This window comes from Prionailurus bengalensis, chromosome E3 (assembly GCF_016509475.1).
Source record: "Prionailurus bengalensis isolate Pbe53 chromosome E3, Fcat_Pben_1.1_paternal_pri, whole genome shotgun sequence".
In the NCBI taxonomy this organism is placed as follows: Eukaryota; Metazoa; Chordata; class Mammalia; order Carnivora; family Felidae; genus Prionailurus; species Prionailurus bengalensis.
Genome location: NC_057357.1, coordinates 29,019,182 through 29,040,181, shown reverse-complemented (window position 1 = coordinate 29,040,181; position 21,000 = coordinate 29,019,182). Strand labels below are relative to the sequence as shown.

General features: G+C 49.6%; 1 protein-coding gene across 4 annotated transcripts in view; it reads right to left on the bottom strand.

Annotated features, from left to right (window-relative positions):
- MYH11 (myosin heavy chain 11) overlaps nt 1-21,000 on the bottom strand; it is a 125,697-nt gene that overhangs the window by 34,761 nt on the left and 69,936 nt on the right. For all 4 annotated transcript variants that reach the window (XM_043560451.1, XM_043560452.1, XM_043560453.1 and 1 more), the window contains 9 exons: nt 19,608-19,671; nt 16,686-16,784; nt 13,781-13,924; nt 7,799-7,894; nt 5,676-5,794; nt 4,341-4,493; nt 3,744-3,917; nt 2,101-2,274; nt 346-460 (listed from right to left, as the gene is read on the bottom strand). In XM_043560451.1, coding sequence (XP_043416386.1) covers nt 346-460; nt 2,101-2,274; nt 3,744-3,917; nt 4,341-4,493; nt 5,676-5,794; nt 7,799-7,894; nt 13,781-13,924; nt 16,686-16,784; nt 19,608-19,671 — 1,138 coding nt within the window. The remainder of the gene's footprint in view (nt 1-345; nt 461-2,100; nt 2,275-3,743; nt 3,918-4,340; nt 4,494-5,675; nt 5,795-7,798; nt 7,895-13,780; nt 13,925-16,685; nt 16,785-19,607; nt 19,672-21,000) is intronic.

The following is a 21,000-nucleotide window of genomic DNA, read 5'->3' as shown; positions in this document are numbered from 1 at the left end:
CCAAGATCACACAGCCAGTGCAGGGCAGAGACAAGACTGTCTTTGTGGCTCCAGATGGGAACTCGCCATGACCCCTGCACTACCGTTTCCTCTATTACAGCCTGTGCCTTGATTTAAGACCTTCCCCCGGGGGTCCAGGTGTGGGATTGAGGGGTCAGGGGTCACCACTCAGGAAGTGGCTCAATGTGTCAACAAGTCATCCCCGACACCCGCCCACACTGCCCTCTCCCCACCCCACACAGGCCCACCCATCCTGGGACGAGGCATGAGAACAGGCCAGGGGTAACTGCAAGGAGGTAGAGGACTTGGCATCCAGTCCTCCAGCGCCAGTAGGCAGGGCCTCACCGTCCTTCCACAGGTCGGCCACAAACTTGTCCGAGGAGGCATTGAGGAGGGAAGTCACGTTGTCATTCAGCGGGTCCATGTTCTTGGTCAGCCAGGCACTGGCATTGTAGTCCACCTGCCAAGGATCCCACCACTGGTCAGGTGTTTCTGCTTCAGTTACAAACTAAGGGCAGGGCCCACGGCCTCCTGTTTCCCTCCCGGATCCTCCCAGGTCAGAGCGGAAATGGCATTAGAGCCGCCATGATGGGAATCCGCAAACACCAATGGAGACACTGATAGATCAGTATGTTAAAGGGCCCTGCGCATGGTGGGGCATCAGCCAACAGTCGCCATTGCGGAGCTATCCTTGCCTTCTCTTAGCAAGCATCTGGCAGCCTCCTTTCTGCAGAGCCCAGAAGGACGGCTGTGACCTCCTAAAGGTGTAGGGCTTTGGGGGATGGCAAACACTCTCCCTCACACCCAAAGATCTTCTCTCATGTGGAGAAGACCGGGCAACAATTAAATTACGTTTGAGGATCTCATTTCCCATCTGTGATGAATGTAGTTTGGGTAACTTGGAGATTCTGATATACGGATATAGAGAAAAAGGATACATAGAGCTTTTTAAATTCCTAACTTCAACACTGACAGTGGCCAAACTCTTAATGCTATTATTGTGACTATGAAATGGAAAGAACTTGTAAAATAACTCTGGTGGGTTATTACGGGATGTGGGTTATGATGATGATAGCCAGGCCTGATGGGAGAGGGAACTAAAAACTATCACTTGGGAAGTAGGGAAAAGAAAAGTGTTACTCTAGGTGCTTAAGGGAACGTACACTCCCTTGAATATAAGGTAGGAGTTGGCAAGCGTTTTTGGTACAAGGCCCAGATAGTAAATGTTTTCAGTTTTGTAGGCCACAACTTCTTTGTCACATACTGTCACAAGCCATCAAAGACATTATGTAAATTAATGGACGTGGCCGTGTGCCAATAAGACTTTATTTACAAAAACGGGCTGTGGGCCAGATTTGGCACATGGGCCGTGGTTTGCCAACCCCTGGTACAGGGCATTGCCTGTTTGTATGCGGCAGTCGGGGGGCGGGTAGAGGAGAGAGAATAAAATACTCAGATTCTGCAAGCCAGACTAAGCTGTGTCTTTTCTACACTATCCAGGACCCTCAGGAGCCATGGGCGAAGGTCCTATATATTTCCAGCTATCACATGATGATCATCATTATGAAGAAGGAGGAGGAAGAGAGAAGCAGGGAGGGAGGGAGAGGAGGAGAAAGAGGCAGAGGGGGAGTGGAGGAAGAAGAAGAAGGAGGAGGAGGAGGAAGAGGAGGAGGAGGGGGAGGAGGGGGAGGAAAACAACCATCATCTATTTCCCTGGACAGCACAGGCATGTGATAGGAAACTCGAGGCTGTGATAAGGGAGACTTTTGTTGGAAGGGTGTGAAGGTGTGTTTATTGGCCATCCCATCCCAGTTGGCCCTTCCTGTTGGGTTTAAGTTGTAGCGGGAAGGATTCAGAGTCTACGCAAGAAAGAATTGCCTGGCTACCTTGGTTGGAATAGGTTACAGAGGTTAGAATAGATATACAATTATGTCTTAGGACATGTATCTCTTACAGACACTCAGACAAATCATACATAGGACTCGCTTGGATTGATTTACACCAGACGCCTATGGGCTCTGCCATTCCCTAACTACTCCCACTCTGACGCCCCGCCTGGTCCCTGGGGACAGGGAGAGCCCTGGGGCCCATGGCTGGTACCTTCCCGGCATAGTGGATGATGGAGAACTCTGTTTTGTCCTTGAGCTGCTTGGGCTTCTGAAACTTGGGGTGGTTGCCCTGCTCCGTGCACAGCTTCTCCACGAAGGACTTGTCTGTGGCTTTGGGGAACCAGCACTCCTCGTCCAGCAGGGCCAGCACACCCGGAGGGTTGTTCTGTGGAAAGCAGGGAAGGTGGGATCACAGCTAGGGTGCTCAAGCCTCAGGCTTGCCAGAAAGAGCTGGCCGCCGAAACGCACCGTAGGCAGCCCCTACCTCGTGACCGTATCTGCCTACAAAGTCGGATTTATGCCTCCCACACCTACAAGTCTATCCTCAGATGGCCCTGTGGCCGATGGACCCACACTGAGGCCAGAAGGGCAGGCGCCAACAGAACGTGTGCAATTCTGCCCCCTCGTGGACAGTACATGCGGAACAGCACAAAGATCTCAGGCTTGAATTTGATGCTTTGCATATAAATTCACCTCAGGGTTCTTCTCTGTGGCCCAGACAGGCCAGGAGCACAGCCAAATTCACACCTGCCATTCACTTTGGTAGAAATGGTCTTCACTTCGCTAGAGAAGTATTTCTTTTCTTTTTAATGTAAGCTCTACACCCAACGTGGGGCTTGAACTCATGACCCCCGAGATCAAGAGTCACATGCTCCACCGACCCAGCCAGCCAGGCACCCTGAGAACTATTTCTTCACTGCTCTGTCCAAAGCAGGCCTCCTTAAATCGTTCTCCGCAGAGGCCTTATCAGAGAAGTTTTAGTGGCTTTCTTTGTCTGTCTTGTTTCTTGGTCTGCTCCTTCAGGAAGGGCAGGGACTATGTCCATCTTGTTCATGGTTACATCTCCGGCCCCTAAGAGAGGGCCCGGCACAGAATAGGTGCTCAGTAAATAGTCATTCAACAGTGACTTATTGTGCACCTACTGTGGCCATGGTTCTAGGAGTTGGGGATCCATCAGTGAGAAAAACAAAGACCCCTGCCTTTGGGAATGAATGAGTCAGAGAGGAGGAAGACAATGAAGGGAATAGGGAGAGGGGAGGGGAAAAGGCAGAAGGGAGGGGAGGACAGGGGAGGAGAAAGGAAGGGAGGAGGGGGGAGGGGAAGGGAGGAAGGGAGGGGAGAAAAGGGGAAGGGGGGAGGCAAGGGGAAGGGGAAGGGAGGGAGGTAGGGGAGGGAAGGGGGAGGCAGGGAGGGAAAGAGAAGGGAGGGAAGAAGAGGGTAAGGGAGGGAAGGGGAAGGGAGGGAAGTGAGAGGGAGGGAAGGGAGAGGGAGGGAGGGGAGGGGAGGGAAGGGGGAGTGAAGGGGAAGGGAGGGAGGAAGGGGAGGAGAGGGAAGGGGAAGGGAGGGAGGAAGGGGAGGAGAGGGAAGGGGAAGGGAGGGAGGAAGGGGAGGAGAGGGAAGGGGAAGGGAGGGAGGAAGGGAGAAGGGAGGGAAGGGGGAGGGAGGGAGGGGAGGGAAGGGGAGGGGAAGGGAGGGAGGGGAGGGGAGAGAAATAAGAAAAGGAAATGCCTTTGCCAGCACACTGCGGGTTAAGGGAAGCGTGCTGGAGCTCGCAGGGACTCGGTGGGGAGGGGCGAAGGCAGGGTCCACATGCGGGCGGACAAGGCCGCATGCGAGTGAGAGGCAGGCCCTCACCGGCCGCTCGATGAGCTCGATGCAGGGCTGCAGGTCGAGGCCAAAGTCGATGAAGTTCCACTCGATGCCCTCGCGCTGGTACTCCTCCTGCTCCAGGATGAACATCGTGTGGTTGAAGAGCTGCTGCAGCTTCTCGTTGGTGTAGTTGATGCACAGCTGCTCGAAGGAGTTCACCTGCGCCCGCGAGAGGGGTGGGGGAGGGGCGTCCTGGTCAGGGGACACCGGGGCCAGGGGAGCTCTGCCCAGCGAGAGCCCCTTGCCTGCCACCCTTGTGTCCTTTCCACAAGAGCCTGTCTGCCATTTCAGGGCCCAGAGAGGGCTTATCCCCAGCGAAGTCTGCCTAGAGTTCGTGGCGGAGGACTGAAGAGAGAGGTGGCAGGGATCAAGCCTCGCCTGTTGCACCCAGTCGCAGCTCTGGCCAGCCCACTTCCAGAAACCAACACGCTTCCTACACCCTTGAGGATCTAACCTCAGCTAGACAGCCTCCCACCCTAAGTCGTCATCGGCCTGCCTTTCTCTAAAATAATGACTTCTCCGAGGTGAAGCTTCTGCCCAAAGAGCCGAGACCACGGCTGTCATGATCCCACCAAGCTGTACCTCAAAGATCTCAAATCCAGCAATGTCCAGGATCCCCAGGAACGAAGCCCCTTGCCGGTGGGTCTTGTCTAGGGCTTTGTTCACGCGGCTGAGTATCCAGCGGAAAAGGCGTTCATAGGTGGCCTTGGCTAGGGCCTCTACGGCAAAGTCTGCCTGTGGGGAGAAGTGAGGGAACAGGTTCATCTCCAGTGGGCTGTCTTTTCATATGAGCCCGGCTGGCAGCTCAGATTTTTATTCCTCTTCTGCCCATAATCAGTTCTTGAAAAATAAACCACAACAAAAAAAGAAATTATGCCATCTCTGGAACTAGTAGGAAAGGGGCAGTAAGGAAGAGAGTGGCCAGACCTAAGGAATGACTGTGTGGAGAATTAAACACTTCTTGTCAGAGGAACCTGGAACAGGGGAGAGCCTGTTCCTTCCCAGGGGCAATTTAGAGGTAGTCAGTTCTGCCTCTAGAAAGGGTACACAATCATTTCTAAAAATGTATCTTTAACTCTGACTTTGGATGCACAACTAAGAGAGCGGGATGAGATCATGAGTGAGGTACTCTGCTGTTCTTGTTCAGTAGTGGATCTTTAAAACCTGACATGGGACTTTGAATATTCCAGTATTGGAGGGATGAGATATAAAGAGATGGACAGATGGATAAAAAGATGGATGGATGGATGGATGGATGGATGGATGGATGCATGGATGCATGGATGCATGGATGCATGGATGGGTGAATGGATGGATAAACGGAGGGATGGATGGGTGGATGGATGGATGGATGGATGAACAGATGGATGCATGGATGGGTAAATGGATGGATAAATGGAGGGATGGAGGGATGGAGGGATGGATGGATGGATGGATGGATGGAAGCAAGGAAGGAAGCATGGATGGGTGAATGGATGGATAAATGGAAGGATGGATGGAAGGATAGTTGAATGAATAAATGGATGGGCAGGTGGATGGATGGATGAATGGATGGATGGATGGATGGATGGATGGATGGATGGAAGAAAGGAAGCATGGATGGATGGAAGCATGGATGGGTGCATGGATGGATGAACAGATGGATAGATAGTTGAACGGATAAATGGATGGGTGGATGGAAGGATGTATAGATAAACAGATGGATGCATGGATGGGTGAATGGATGGATAAATGGATGGATAAATGGATAGATGGATGGATTGATGGATGGATGGATGGATGGAGAGATGGAAGGAAGGAAGCATGGATGGGTGAATGAATAGATGGATGAACAGATGGATGGAAGAGTCTGCAGAAAAATATGCAGGCTCAGGAATAAATGTCACACACAAAAACAAACGGCAAATGCATCATTACCTGTTCTTTTGTTTGAGCTTTCTGTACTACATCCCGCCCAACCTTGATACGTGGGGTCAGGATAGATCTGGTGAAATCTGTCACATTAATTCCCATGAGGTGGCAAACTTTCTGAGCAGCTGGATGGAGAAAAAAAAAAAGCATATTAAGTGTATCACCAAAGAGAAGGCTTAGGAACAAAGGCACATCACCTGGGATACTTGTGATCTGTGTATGCAATTGGTACTTTTTGAGAAATGGAGCATGACGTAGTGAACATAGCATGAAAGGGTCCTGAAAACTGCTGTCATTGGTGACCTCATCCCCAATGTTTTGCTAAGTGGCAATGATGGGGTAGGATGGGGCCATGTGATTTGGGAAAAGCTATTTAACTTCCTAGAGTCTTGCTTTTCTCAGTTCATAAAGACACAGCCATTTGGTACCTTGTTGAGTTATCAATGAGATTAAATGAGGGAAGGCATGTAAAGTGCCTGGTACATGGTCAACTACCAATAAATGTGTCCCACTATGCCAAGATATGCATTGCATCATTATGTGTGGTGGAAACTACCGGAAACTACTTAAATGTCCATTAATATGGGAGCGAACAAATGTACCATGAATAGCAAATAGCAGTTAAAGGAAACGATTCTCTTTCTCAACTGGGGATAATTTTGCCCCCAGGGGACATAGGGCAATGTCTGGAGATATTTTTGATTGTCACACCAGGGGGCGCTACTGTTGAAAAACCCTGATCCAGACAAGGGTGAGCAGAGAGAAAAACAAGTTGCAGAATGCTGACTCCCAGGTGAAATCACTTATGTACATTAAAATCACACTCACAAAGCAACACTATATATGGTTTAGATACATGTGTGTGAAAAGCCTAAAATACAACTGGAAGGGGACATAGTAACATACAGCTGTGGTTGCTAGGAGACAAGGAGGTGACTGGGACGTCAACGTGGGCTACATTGTTTCATGTTAATGACCAAGCAGTATTAGAACATATTCACAAATGCCACTTCTGGATGGTGGATTCTTGTAATATTCATGTATTTCTTCTCTTAAAACTCGTCCTCAAAAGAAAATCATCATCCACCATTACTGTTTGCTCAACACAAAGGCTACTCTTGTCTGATGGCTTGCCTATGCGTGGTGGACGATCCACGGTGTGGTTTTAGGATTTTTTTCCCTGTCTTTGCAAGGGGTGTGTTTTTGTTTTTTGTTTTTTGTTTTGGTTTGGTTTTGGTTTTGTTTGTTTGTTTGTTTGTTTTGGTTTGTCTTTCCCTGAAGTTGTCTCTTGGGTGGGAGGAGACCTTTAACTCGCCATATTTCGGAGTGTGCGACACCAGAAACCACTGGCAGGGCCTGTGGAGGGTAAGCTCCGGGGAGCTTCAAAAACAACACAGTATATAGTCTGTGTGGGGCGTGTTCAGACAACAGGTAGACAAGCCAGGAACTTGCTATCCATTCGGCTCAGCCACCAACAAGCACGGGGGATAGATAACCAAGCAACCTTTCCATAACACAAAACACTGCAGGTATAAGCAGGTAGGGCTGGCATATTGAGAAAAAAACAAACAAACCAGGATGCCTAGTTAAGCCTTTATTTCAGAGAAACAACCAACACTTAAAAATTATAGTTAAGTCCCAAACACCGCATGGAACATACAATATATTATAGAGTGATACATTTTATAATAAAAAATGTTGGTTGTGCATCTGAAACTTGAACTTAACTGGGTATCTTCTATTTTCTCTGGCAACTCTAACTGCGAAGAAACTTGGGGTCTGTGTCCCCCACGTGAGGAATGGGGCTGTTCCTGTCTAGTTTGCCGATGAATCCCAGGGCCTGGCATATGGTGCAGGCTCAAAAATATTTGCTTAACAAAATTAACAAACAGGGGGTTATAGAACTGATGGTCCCTAAGGATCCTGTGTGATCTAAAACTATTAGCTTTCCTCGCCCACACTCTGATTCAAGAACTTCCCACTGTAGGATCTTCAGCAGTAAAAAGTCTCGGACAGAAGTCAGCGAAAATAACTTAGTTTAGCTCTTGTTAATAACCGTATCCAAAAAACCACCAAACACTCCTTCCCATCACAGACGTTGTTAGTTATTGGGACAAGGCAGCAAGCACCTGTGTTATCCGGCATTGATGCTTGGTCTGTGTTTCTTTCCTTCTTGAAGACAATATTTCCAAGCTGCAGGACGGACGACACCACCTTCAGTATGGCTGGATGAGGACAGAAGAGAAGTTAAGGCACAGACCTCAACACCGAGGGGCCATGGAGGTTTAGAGTCTACAAGTTATTGGGGACCTTAGAGTCAGCCTACATCTTTCTCGAAAGAAGACTCAGTTCTGAGCTCCTAAGTCTAGGCAAGAGGCAAACTAATCTAATACTATGCTAACAGGGTAGAAAACCTGGCTGGGGGTAGCAGAATATGTTCAGATGCTTGCTGACAATCTTGTGCTCAAAGGAACACCGTGAAGCAGGGGCTGGCACACTACAGCCGATGGACCAACTCTGGCCCACTGCTTGCTGTTGTCAATAAAGTTTTATTGGAACACAGCCATAATGATTCATTTACGTATTGTCAATAGCTGTTGGCTGCTCCAAGGGCAGAGCTGAACAGTTGCAACAGAGATCAAATGGCCCACAAATGCTAAAGTATTTACTTACGCGACCCTTTACAGAAAATGTTTGTCAATCCCCACTATACAGCAAGAAGAATGAATGAGTTACCACCATAAACAACAAAACTGTTGTATCTCACAGATGCTGAACAAAAGATGCCAAAGGCAAACAATAAAGTAACTATGTAAGTCCCCTTACAGAAAGTTCAAGAACAGGAAAAACTATGGCGTTAGAAGTCAGGATGATGGTTATCCTTCATTGGTGGAATCTACTAGAAGGGCTATGGGGAAGCTTTGGGGCTCTGTTGGTATCCTCTTAGTTAAAATGATTACTAGCAGTACAGGTGTATTCAGTCCATAAAGGTTAATCAAACTGTGTACCTATGATATACATGATTTTCTAAATGTAAATTGTATGTCACTAAAAGTTATTTAAAAAGCAACAAAACAAAGCAACAATCCCTGTGCTTCTCAATGTAGTCTGGCTAAGTATACAAGCTCATGCGAGGATTGAGAAGGGGGAAATTTTTTCCCCCTTGACAGCCAGGTGTCTCCAGACAAAATAATGTGTCCCCAGACCCTTGGAGCCCTTCTGACTCCGTACTCAGCCCATGTTACTATTAAAATGGCGCCTATGTCTGAAATCCCCTCAAGACCATGAGTGACTGGCGAATGGGGGGCTGTCCTATCATCTCTGCATTCTCAAAGCCTAATTAAGTGTCCAGATACACATGGGGAGACAGGGAAGATACATGGGGGGTGCAGGATGGAAGGAAGGATGGAAAATGGAGTAAACAATGGATAAATAAATCAATGGATGGATCAATACACTGATGGGTTGATCAATGGATTGACAAATGGATGGACTAAATGATGGGCAGATGGATGGATGGATGGATGGAAAGAGAGATGACTAATTAATACAAACATTAAAAAAAACCATACTAAACGGGCTTTGTAAACTATTAGGTGCTATGCTAATAGTTTTTTTTCAATGTTTATGCATTTGAGAGAGAGAAAGAGTGGGGGAGGGGCACAGAGAGAGGGGAGAGAGAATCCCATGCAGGCTCCACACTGCCAGCAGAAAGCCCCATGCAGGGCTTGATCTCACAAAATACAAGACCACGACCTGAGCCAAAATCAAGAGTAGGATGCTTACCCGACTGAGCCACCGGGGCGCCCCACTATACTAACAGTTTCTGAACTCGAAGTTTAAACTAAGAATTGCTGAAGTGACTCCAGAGCCCAGGGAAGCCGTCTAACTCAGGGTTCTCAACCTTGGCACTATTGAAACTGGGGGCCAGATAAATCACTGGCGGGGCTGCTCTGTGCGTGTCTGTAGGATGTTCAGCAGCACACCTGGTCTCCCACCACTAGGTGTCAGTAGCGTTCCCTCTTCTGAGTTCTGAGACCAAAAAACGCCCCCTAGGAGGCCAACCTCCGCAGATTAAGAACCATTGGTCTAAATGAATAAAGCAAACTGAGGGGGACTGTGGGGACGCATGGGAGCCACAACCCCACCTGAAGGGGTACAGCTGGACTCCAGTCATGCAGCAAGTCCAGTGCTGCTCCCAGGCCGATGTATCCAAAGCGGATGGAAACCCAGATTCTTAATGTGAAACCTACTCATGTTTAAATGCTGGGAGCCAACTTACAACAACTTTGAAGCCTGTGTAGGTCGATCCCTCCCTGTGGGCTCAGGCCCCATCGTGCTGCTTTTTCTGATACCAATAATGGGATCACAGAAATGGAAGAATGGCCACCATACTCAGGCCGCAGGAACTGAACCATCCGAAAGAGTACCAGTGGGCAGCAAGGTGGCTGGAAGGGGCTACGCCAAACGCAAGGGCGGCGAGGGCTGGCGGTCTGGGGCAGTGAGTGAACCCAGGCACTCTGGAGTTAGAAAACCCCAGCTGCACCGTGCTGAGCCTCAGTTTCCCCGTCTGCAAACTGGAGCACGTGCTTCAAGAAGTTTCTGTCCAGACGGTGGAGGCAAGCAAGGAGCCTGGCCCAGCGGGCACTGAACAGCCACCTACAGTGGCTTGTACACGGGGCCCCAGAAGATGTGTCCAGCCGGAAGCTGGGAACGTGAACTTCCACAGAAAGAAGAGCCCTGCAGAGGTAACTAAGTCAAGGATCTCAGGTGAGATCATTCTGGATGAACCTGGTGGGCCCCAAATCCGGAAGGAGCGAGCTGTGCCAACACTGTGACTTTGGGCTTGTGGCCTCCAGAGCCGTGAGAAAATCAATTTCTGTTGTTTGAAGCCACCAGGTCTGTGGTTATTTGTTTGAGTAGCCACAGCGAACGGACTTACCGCCCTTATTTACGGAAGAGTAAGAAAGAGGGTTTTCTAACACGAGGCCTAAGCACTGCCAAGGGTACCCAGAACAGATGATTCTAGGTGACGGGCAAAACTTTCCAAAAGTTTGGATCGTTAGGCATTTATTCTAACTTACTGGAAATAGTAAGGACACACAATTAGTGATTGTACAGAAATTGTTGTTTCGGACAAAGTTCAAGCAGTATAGGGCTACAGAAATCTACACTGTGCACAATAATTGTCAGCCAACGATAATATGGCTGGGACCTGGAAGTGGAGTCACTTACAAACGAGGACATCTGGGAAATGGATCTAGACAGTCCCTGGGAGGGTCTGTCTGGGTGCCGGAGCTAGCTCTCAGGGGGTTTGTATCCTGGCCCTAGTCTTACTGGCTGTGTGACCTCAAGTCAGGTATCAGCCTCTCTGGGCCCCTGTTTCACCATTTGAAGGCCCAACAAAACATCCACCTCCTAGGATCGTCATGTGGAGTAAATGCAAAGCGCCTCAACGCGGTCAGTACCCAAGAAACATCAGTTGCTGGGATGTTACTATGGTTCCAGTTCTCTACTGCTGCTAACTCTCTGTGTGGCCTGGGCAAGTACTTGTCCCTCACAAGAGCTCCAGGAACCAGAGGGGGTGGTTCCTGGGGCCCCACGAAGCTCCAGGGCTTGCACTGATCCCCCGCCCAGCCCCATTCTCCTTCAGCTTCTCGGTGGGGCATTGGGAGCAGCTCTGGCGTTCTAACTGGGGCTGCTGTGCATTTTTCTAATCATTCATTTACATCTCTTTCCCGCAGCTTACTAGGAAATGATTTCACAAATGCAAAATCAGCTTTCCTTGGGGCACCTGGGTGGCTCAGTCGGTCAAGCGTCCAAACTTCAGCTCAGGTCATAATCTCACGGCGTGTGAGTTCGAGCCCCGCTTCGGACTCTGTGCTGACAGCTCAGAGCCTGGAGCCTGCTTCCGATTCTGTGTCTGCCCCTCCCCCGCTCATGCTCGCTCTTGAAAATAAATAAAAACATTAAAAAAAATCAACTTCCCTTGCCATAAATAGATGGCAACTATAAAAATAAATACAGGAAAGGGAATAATATTATCAAATTCCAGCAAGATGCCAGGCCTGGAGTCTGCTCTCCGGGGTGAAAGGGGACATTAGCAAGTACCAGAGAGGGGCTGAGGACTTAGTGGGTGCCACTCTGCTACTCCCTTCCTTGCAAGTCATCAGGAGAGCTGAAAGGATCAGAGAAAGCAAAACATCCTGCAGTGGGATTCCACGTGACTAGTAATGCCACGAGTCCACGTTTCAGAATACACCGGGCTCCTTCTAGCCTCAATTCCCATACCTTGGTTCTGACAGGGATTTTTGGAAGGGTTTAAAGGACAAAAACCACATCCCCACAGACAAAAACAGAGCACAGAGGACCACACAGTGGGGCTTGGGAGTCCCTGAGGCCCCAGAGGGAGTCCTAGCTCTTCCAGCTGTGTGTCCTTGGGCAAGTTCCTTCACTTCTCTGTGCCTCAGTTTCCTCATCTGCAAACTGGGGATAACAGTGGCCACAATGTCGGGTTCTTTCAATACTAAATAATGGGGGCGCCTGGGTGGCTCAGTCGGTTAAGCGTTCGACTTCAGCCAGGTCACCATCTCGCAGTCCGTGAGTTCGAGCCCCGCGTCAGGCTCTGGGCTGATGGCTCAGAGCCTGGAGCCTGTTTCCGATTCTGTGTCTCCCTCTCTCTCTGCCCCTCCCCCGTTCATGCTCTGTCTCTCTCTGTCCCCCCAAAAATAAATAAACGTTGGAAAAAAAAATAAAAAATAAAATAAAACTGGACACCTTGGTACCTTTTTTTGAAAAGAGGCTCTCGCAAATGTCTGGCACACAGCAAGTATTTAATCGTTAGCTGTTCATGTGTGTAGTTTTTTTTTTTTTTTTTCCAAAGCCAAGATCAGAAGTAAAAAGGACTCGTGTCCCAAATAAAATGAATCATTCTGGGAGAGCCCATGCCGTTCAGGAAGGGATGCTGTTAATATTGGGCTCTGATGTGGGGCTCTGGCCAAAATCCACAACCACCGCCCATTTGTCAACTGACCCACGGAGCCTTTTTTTCTGGGCCCCCAGTTATCTCCGGGGAAGCTGTCCCTCCCTCTATGCTGCATCGCAGCAACCCTAGCACTATTCTGGGGCTCCAAAGGGGTGTGGGCGTGGGAAGGAAGAAATATTTTCCACAACCATGTCCTGGTGTTCCCAAAAGAGATTAACCTTGAACACTGGGGCACGTCTAACCCAGAAGGCAAAGAATTTCTTAAAGCCCAGTGTGGAAACCAAGATTATCTCTCTGGGCTTTCTTGATCTCAGAACCAAATGTGTTTCTTGGTCACGGGCTGGTGACATTGATCGGTACTGGCCTGTCACCAGAACTGCCTTTCCAGGAAGAGAACAAGTAAACCCACTGCCTCAGATATGCCCCCCACTCCCCGCCTATCCTCTGCCCATGTGTTCTTCACGAGACCAACAACCTCTCTGTTTCCAGCTCCAAAATGGAGTAGAGACCATAACATAAGCCTCTCAGAGTTTTCCATAACCCCGATCATTGTGAATAACTCAGGAATATGCACCTAAGAAATATCAGCCTACTCCATTCAGGGACTCAGGCAGGGATTGCAATCTGTTCTTTCCTGCTGGACATAAACCCAAGGGATGTAAGGGCTGGCGCTACAGCAGCCATTCTGTCCCCAAGAAACTGCAGCCTACCTAAAGACAATACTGCTGAGAGACCAGGTTCCAGAGACACTCTTTGAGCCCATCGAACTCCTTGTACCTGAAACCCCTATCCCTGAACTTTCCAGCTCTGTGAGATCATTTTCCTTTTCGCTTAAGCCAATTTGGGTCATTTGTAACTGAAAAAACCCTAACATATGAAGCCACTTTTCTAAAACACCAATAAGCTACCTTAAGGTAATGTTCACTTTCCTTCTTCTTCTTTTTTTTTTTTTTTTTTTTTTTTTTTTGAGGGTGTCTGGCGGGTGGGGGTGGGGAGGGGCGGAGCAGAATTCAGCAAGCAGAAATCTGTCCTTACCAGGGAAGGCTCTCTAACTAATGTTAGTGGCCCAGAGGGCATGAATCCGGGCCTCCTCGCCGGCACCCAGCCTGAAGGCATGAAGACTTACACAGCTGCTCCTCATCACTGAAGCCCATGATCGCCATGGCTTCCAGGGTTTCCTGGAACATCTCATCATCCTGGGCAGCCGGGATGGGCACAAAGCCATTGGAGAGGAATGTGTAGTTGTTGAAGCCCTCCAAAAGCAAGTCATCTGGAAGGAGAGGAAGATGGGGTGGTGGTCAGGAGGATGGACTTTGAACATGAGGCAGGAACCTGTCCCGAGATGTGGACGGTTTAAAACCTTCCTTCTGGTTCCATCACACAGAAGGCCTCACCAACCATCACTGGCCTAATACAGTGGTATAGGTTGTGCACTGCTCCAGGGTGCCTGGAAGCTAAAACCCAGTGTTGGCTCCCCTCGCTAAGCCATGTCCCTTGACACAGGCTTGCAGCTAGCTTGAGGAAGGCACACCTTTATCTCAATTGCCCCAGATCACTCTGCCGTTTCTGAACAACGCTGCCTGAAAAGCAAGATCAATCCTTATCCATCTATTTGTGAAAATTTATCAAATCACTGGGGCGCCTGGGTGGCTCAGTCGGTTAAACGTCCGACTTAGGCTCAGGCCATGATCTCACGGTCTGTGAGTTCGAGCCCCGCGTCGGGCTCTGTGCTGACCGCTCAGAACCTGGAGCCTGCTTTAGACTCTGTGTCTCCCTCTCTCTCTGACCCTCCCCTGTTCATGCTCTGTCTCTCTCTGTCTCAAAAATAAGTAAATGTTTTAAAAAAATTAAAAATAAATAAATGTATCAAATTGCTAATTCCCATGAATTTTAAAAATCAACTACTACCAAAAGGTTTATAATAAAAACACCATTCCCTGTCTGCCCTTCTTCCAATTCCTACCTTACCCTATAGCACTGCTTTTAACTCTTTGGGCTGTTTCTTCCGGCACTTACCACGATCTCTACATAATAGCTTTAATTTAATCACATGTAACATACCTTTGTGTATACTATATAACACGTCCTATATTACATGGGCTTATATAAGTTATAATGTTATGTTTACATATCATGTATAATAGGCTATTTCTGGATATTTCAAGATGAGATCTTACCTACTGACCCCTCTATAATGGTGGATAAAGATTTAGCTCTCTCACACCACCTCCCCTCACCTCCAACTATTTCCAGTCAAGTTGCTACATAAGTTGATATCAGAGCTTGTCAAATCTAGTCTGCTGGTTGTTTTTGTAAATAAAGTTTTATTGGAACACAGCCACTCTCATTTCCTTGTCGATTTTCTATGGCTGCTTTTACGTAACAGTGGCAGGCAGATTTGAGTTGCTGCAACAGAAACCATATGGTCCTTTAGCAAAAACCATGTGGCCCTTTAGCAAAAACGTTTGTGACGACTCCTTGTGGCGACTCCTTGTTCCTATCATGAAACATTGTTTATCATGAAACATTGTTCTCTGTAAAGTATATTCTGTGGTTACACTTAGTTGTTGCTACTCAGCTCTCTCTTCCCCTTTCTCTCCCCAAATTTATAACTGCTTCCCTTTTTCTTGTGCTCTTTGCTTTTAGGACACCCCCTGGCACATCAAGCGTCCTCTTCCAGATCAATCTTTAATGAGGCTGGATTTGGTTGAATATTCTTGGAGGAAAGTCGATGAGATGCTTTTCTTTTTAAATAAAGGTCTTTTATGGGTCAAGTCACTTGGGAAGGTGCCTCATGTTAAAGTGACCCAAGACACCAGATAACTCCAGCCTGTGGATTAGCCTTGATGCCTGATTAAAGTCACAAGGATCTGGGTCTTTGCCAAGATTTCATTTCTCAGACTATGGGTAAATTGCCAGATATCTGATCTTCTCTAAAAGCCTTTGGGGCGCCTGGGTGGCGCAGTCGGTTAAGCATCCGACTTCAGCCAGGTCACGATCTCGCGGTCCGTGAGTTCGAGCCCCGCGTCAGGCTCTGGGCTGATGGCTCAGAGCCTGGAGCTTGTTTCCGATTCTGTGTCTCCCTCTCTCTCTGCCCCTCCCCCGTTCATGCTCTGTCTCTCTCTGTCCCAAAAATAAATAAATGTTGAAAAAAAATTAAAAAAAAAAAAAAAGCCTCACCGTTTTCCAGATCTATCATCAAGAATAAAAACGGCCCGTAAGAATTTCAGTACTTAGCCTTAAAGACTAGGGACAGAGCACAAAACTGGATCATTCTCCCTAAGCCATCTCATAAGGTCCCACACTGTAACTGACAATTAATCTAATTTCCAAGGTACCGCATATGTTTGGCACCTCCCCACTTTCCCCCAGCGGCTGAACCTTGAAATACACCTCATCACAGCAAAGGCACCAGCACACACATCTTTGTTGGCGATTTTCTTAAGCAAAAGGACGAACCCTGGGCCACAAAACCGATGGGAAGCAAAGTCTGGATTGTCTTCATAACATTTCAGTCTTAAAATTATTACTAGAATTTAGACTGCACTATGTACCCATATTCACTGGTAGATTCCTTTTTTTCAGGTATGTGATTTGCATATTCTTTTAAGCATATGCAAAAAAAAAGGGGGGGGTTGGTTAGCAAATTGCGGTAAGTTCAGACATACATGCAATTTCCTACTGGAATCTGATATACAGTATATTGCCTTTATGGGAAAAGTATCTCCCCTACCATTGACAGATGTTAACCACACGTACTGTGGTGACCATTTTGCAATATATACAAATATAGAATCATCACGTTGTATACCTGGAAGTAACATGTTATATGTTAGTTATACCTCCGTAAAAATACTTTTTTTTCCTACCACAGAGGTGAACAAACTATGGCATACTGCCTACTTTGTAAATAAAGTTTTATAGTAACACAGCTATGCCCACTGGTTTACATATTGCCCATGGGAAGGGCTGAACCCCACCCCCCACTGGCTCCCCCCCCCCCCAGTGATGTATCCTCACAGGTCACTTACTTTTCATCTTGTCCTTCGCTCCAGCAATCAGGTAGTAAAAGATGTGGAACGTCCTCTCGTCTCTGGCTTGGCGAATGGCCCGAGACTTCTCCAGCAGATCTGGTTTGGGAGGAGTTAAGAACTCCGGGGATACCACAGAGTGTCTCCTTTCGGGAACCCAACCTTCCTCCCCATCCCTGTCTCAGCAACTGAGGGAGGGGGGGTGGGCTCTTTTAGGCCTCACCAACTATCGTGGGAAGTAAAGGCAAATATTATTTGCATTTTCAATATAGGGAAACGGAGGCTCAGGGAAGGAGGTCGTTTTCCGAGAGCACACAGCTAGCAGGTGGCCAAGCCATGTGTGGGTGGCCAAAACCACCCTGGCCAAGGGGCTGGGGCTCAACTAGCCTGGGGAAAGGGAACGTGAACACAGCCCTAATGAAGGAAAGGAGGGCCTGTTGCCCTGTGCAGGGGCAGGGAGACCACGAGGGTCCCGGAGGGTGGCCGAGGGCACACGGGCGGCTGGGAGGTTGCACCGGGTAGATCTCTTCTCCTTAAGTGTGATGTTGCAGGACCGTGGGGCAGGCCCTCCCGGAGCCCTACAACCGGCCGGCAATTGCCTCTCCCTCCTGAGCCCATTGCCACCTGTGCGGCCTTAGAAGGCCCGTAAACACCCAGGTCGCCGGCCCACCCCTGGAATTCCAGGTCAGCAGGCCTGGGAAGCACCGGGAGGTCTGTGTGTCGAGCAGGCAATGCAGGGAGCACACCGTCCCGGTCCCTGACCCGAAGGGCAGAAGCTGAGGGACGGGGCCTCTGCCCAGGATTTGCCACCAACACCAGAAACGAACAGCTGAGAAGCGTGTGTGAAGGGACAGGAGAACAGACCGTAAGACAGAATCTTCTTCTTCTTCCCCCAAGAGAGGGCATCTCAGCCCAGAAAGGGCACCTGGTGTCAGCGTGGCTGGGCTGGCTGGAGGCCCGGGGCCCGCTTCCCACCGAACCAACGGGAAGCTGTGCCTGTAAAGCCTCAAGAATCCAAGCTCCACCGGCCCGCCAGTGCCCAGCTCCTGCTCATCTGCACCCCCGTGGAAGCTCGGGGCAGCTCCCAGAGTCGGGCCAGAGTTCCAGGACACCCAGTGAGCCCAGGGCCCAGGCCGGTGCCCCGCCCCCTCCCAAAGCAATCCCTGCGTAAGGTTAGCGGTTATAAAAATACCACAAGGTCTACAATCTCTTTTCCCAAGTTTCAGAAGTTTCTAGATTTGTGGACAGACCACTGTGGACATACTACGAACATTCTAGAAGGTTCTCAATGGCTCTGAGGGAGCCCACTGACAGTCCTGCAGCCAAAGATGTCATTGTTCTCCTATGGGAACAAAGAGACTACAAAGAGCCTCGTGTGTGCTCGGCGGGTTTTACCGCCAGCCGAGTTTTGGTTTCCGGAAGTTTTTGGGTTTTAGAGTCTGTGGGCCTATATTAGAAGAGGCCTTGTGAGGCAAAACCACTCTTCATGGCCTGACACAGCAGAGCAGGGGAGAGGACACCATCTAATCCAGGGGATCTGGGGGGCACAGAGCAGAAATGCGTGGCCCTCTGTTCTTTAGCGGTTAGGGTTTTGCTGATTTTAATACAGTGATACAGAGTCTGGTTCTCACGTGTGACTTCAAGGAGCTCCCACTGGCTGTGGATGCCTCCCTAGATGAATACAGACATCGTAGGCCAGACGAATACGGATTTTCTGGGGGGAAAATGTCTGAGTGGATTAAAATGGAAAATGACCCAAGAGAGCGATGATGTGACAGCCACGGACGTTCACTTCCGGCCAAGCCCTGGGCCAAGGGCCACGCGGGTCATTTCATTTAAATGACGATTTAAGAGCCGCCCCATAGGTAGGTGCTGCTATCACCCCCCTTTCACTGGGGGCAAAAGTGAGGCTCAGAGGGGTGCCTGGGTGGCTCAGTCGGGTAAGCGTCCGACTTTGGCTCAGGTCATGATCTCATGGTTCGGGAGTTCGGGTCCTGCATCAGGCTCTGTGCTGACAGCTCAGAGCCTGAAGCCTGCTTCGGGCTCGCTTGCTCTCTCTCTCTCTGTGTCCCTCAAAAGTAAATAAACATTAAAAAAAAATTTTTTTTTAATGAGGCTCAGAGAGGTCAAGTGACTTGCCCCAAGCCCCACAGCAAATGAGGCAGAGCTGAGAATGGACGGAGACCTGAGCCACTCCAAATACCCCCCCTCATCCAGGGCACCAAAATGCAACTAGAACATTCCCCAGGGTCCCAGGAGCCAAGCAAATGCTCCACAAGCAGCAATAAAAATACAACGTCCTTGGGCCTGAGAGGCACCTGCCATGCTTCTCAGGGGATCCGTCACTGGACCATAGACTTGGTCCCCGAGTCCAGACATTTCCAAGGGGCTCCGCTCTGCCAACCAGATTCTCTCCTTGGGGGCAGATTCTTCCTCCACCTTTTCCTATCTCTGGACTGGACACCGGTCACAGACCAGCTCCCTAAGCAGCACCAGGGGTCCACGGCTCAAGGAGGATGAAGGCACGATCACGCAAAAGCCAATCCTCAACCGGCCTCATTCTGCCCCTCGTGTGGTTCTAAGAGCCGTACATGAGTTAATTCATTCTCACAATCCCTCTGAGAGGCAGGCAGTGTTATCACCCCCACTCCATTGACGAGGCACAGAGAGGTCGAGTAACCGGCCCAAGGTAACTCAGCTAAGCAGAGGTCAACCCAGAATCGAAGGCAAGCTGTTTGGGGTTCACAACCGGGGTCTGCATTTGTGGGACCACAACAACCCCAGGCAGATTTGTTCTGGAAGGAGCCCAAGAGCCTGGGGACGGAGGGGCCGCTCTGCCACCTTTCTTGGGCCTCTCAGGCTCTAGGGCAGGAGGTGGGTTACGGGGCGGGTCCCGCGTGGCCCAGGCTCAGCAGAGGATACACGTCTCGATGTTGGCTCCCACGATGTAACCAGTGACATCGAAGTTGATGCGGATGAATTTGCCCTGCCAACAGGAAAACACGGTTCACGGGGGGGGGCTCCCCAGCCTCAGCTCCTCACCCCCCCCACCCTGCAGGCAAGTGGAGACATGTCGGGGAGCATTTGGGGGTGGGAGTGGGGGGACAGAGAGAGTTTCTTGCAAACACTCAGAATCTCACAGGTCAGCATGTCGGAAGGAACTATCACCAACTGAGCTGGGGGAGGATCCAGGCCTCGCGATGTGAAACACATTCGCAAATCAATTTCATTTGGCTCTTGCACTGGCCCTCGGCCAGTCATGGCAACCCCCATTTGTTTATTCGTTTAAATTTTTTTTTAATTTTTGAGAGAGCGTGCGTGCAAGTGGGGGAGGGGCAGAGAGAGAGGGGGACAGAGGATCTGAAGCAGGCTGCACGCTGACAGCAGAGAGCCCGATGTCGGGGGCAAACTTGCGAACTGTGAGATTATGACCCGAGCTCAAGTCGGACACTTAAGTGACTGAGCCACCCAGGTGGCTCTGGTTATCCCCATTTTCAAGGTGGGAAAACTGAGGCTGGGCAAGGTAGTACGACCCGCCCAATGGGATACTGCTCCTGAGAGGTAGAACCATAAGTAAGGAGAAGGCAAGTTTTGGGGCAGCCGGTGGCTGGAGGGCTCCCTCCCTGCCCCCACCCCAGAAGCATGCTGGCTCAGCCACAACCCACCAGGGTCAAGTTCATCCAGCTGGGAATCAATCCTCCTCTTTGGGACATGTGGGCCATGTCTTCATGTCATTGACCACCCACTCTCAGGGTTCTCCTGCCCCCTCCTTAGGCTCAAGGGAGAAAGGGAGACCCTTGGAGCCCAGGGACGCATCTATGGGAAGGTGGCGGGGACTCTCAGCCCCCCCAACTAGACCACAAACTTCATGAAGGCTGGAACAGCTTCTGCACTGCTTGCTACAATCCTGTGAGCCTAGTGCAGCATCTTAGTACACAGTGGGTGCCTAATAACTAACCGAGCCACTGAGAAAACAAAAGAGAATGGTGCCCGTAAAAGCATACGAGCGACTGTATACAGTAGGCGCCTAATAAATACTTGCTGAAGGCCTGGACACAGTGGGTGCCCAATTTGCGTTTTGAATGAGCACTGGGTTAAGCGTTCAGCGCCTCCTAGGTGCCCAGTAAACGTCTACTGAATAAACGTCAAACGCCTAACAGGTGCCTAGTATACAACAGATGCTCACTGGCCAACCGTTGAGTGAAGAGCGAACGAACGAACAAACGAATGAGGGGATGTGTGGCAGGAGCCCTTCCTTGCGGCACCGGAAGGTTGAGGCAGGACCGAAGATACGGAACAAAGTGCTGTTGTGATG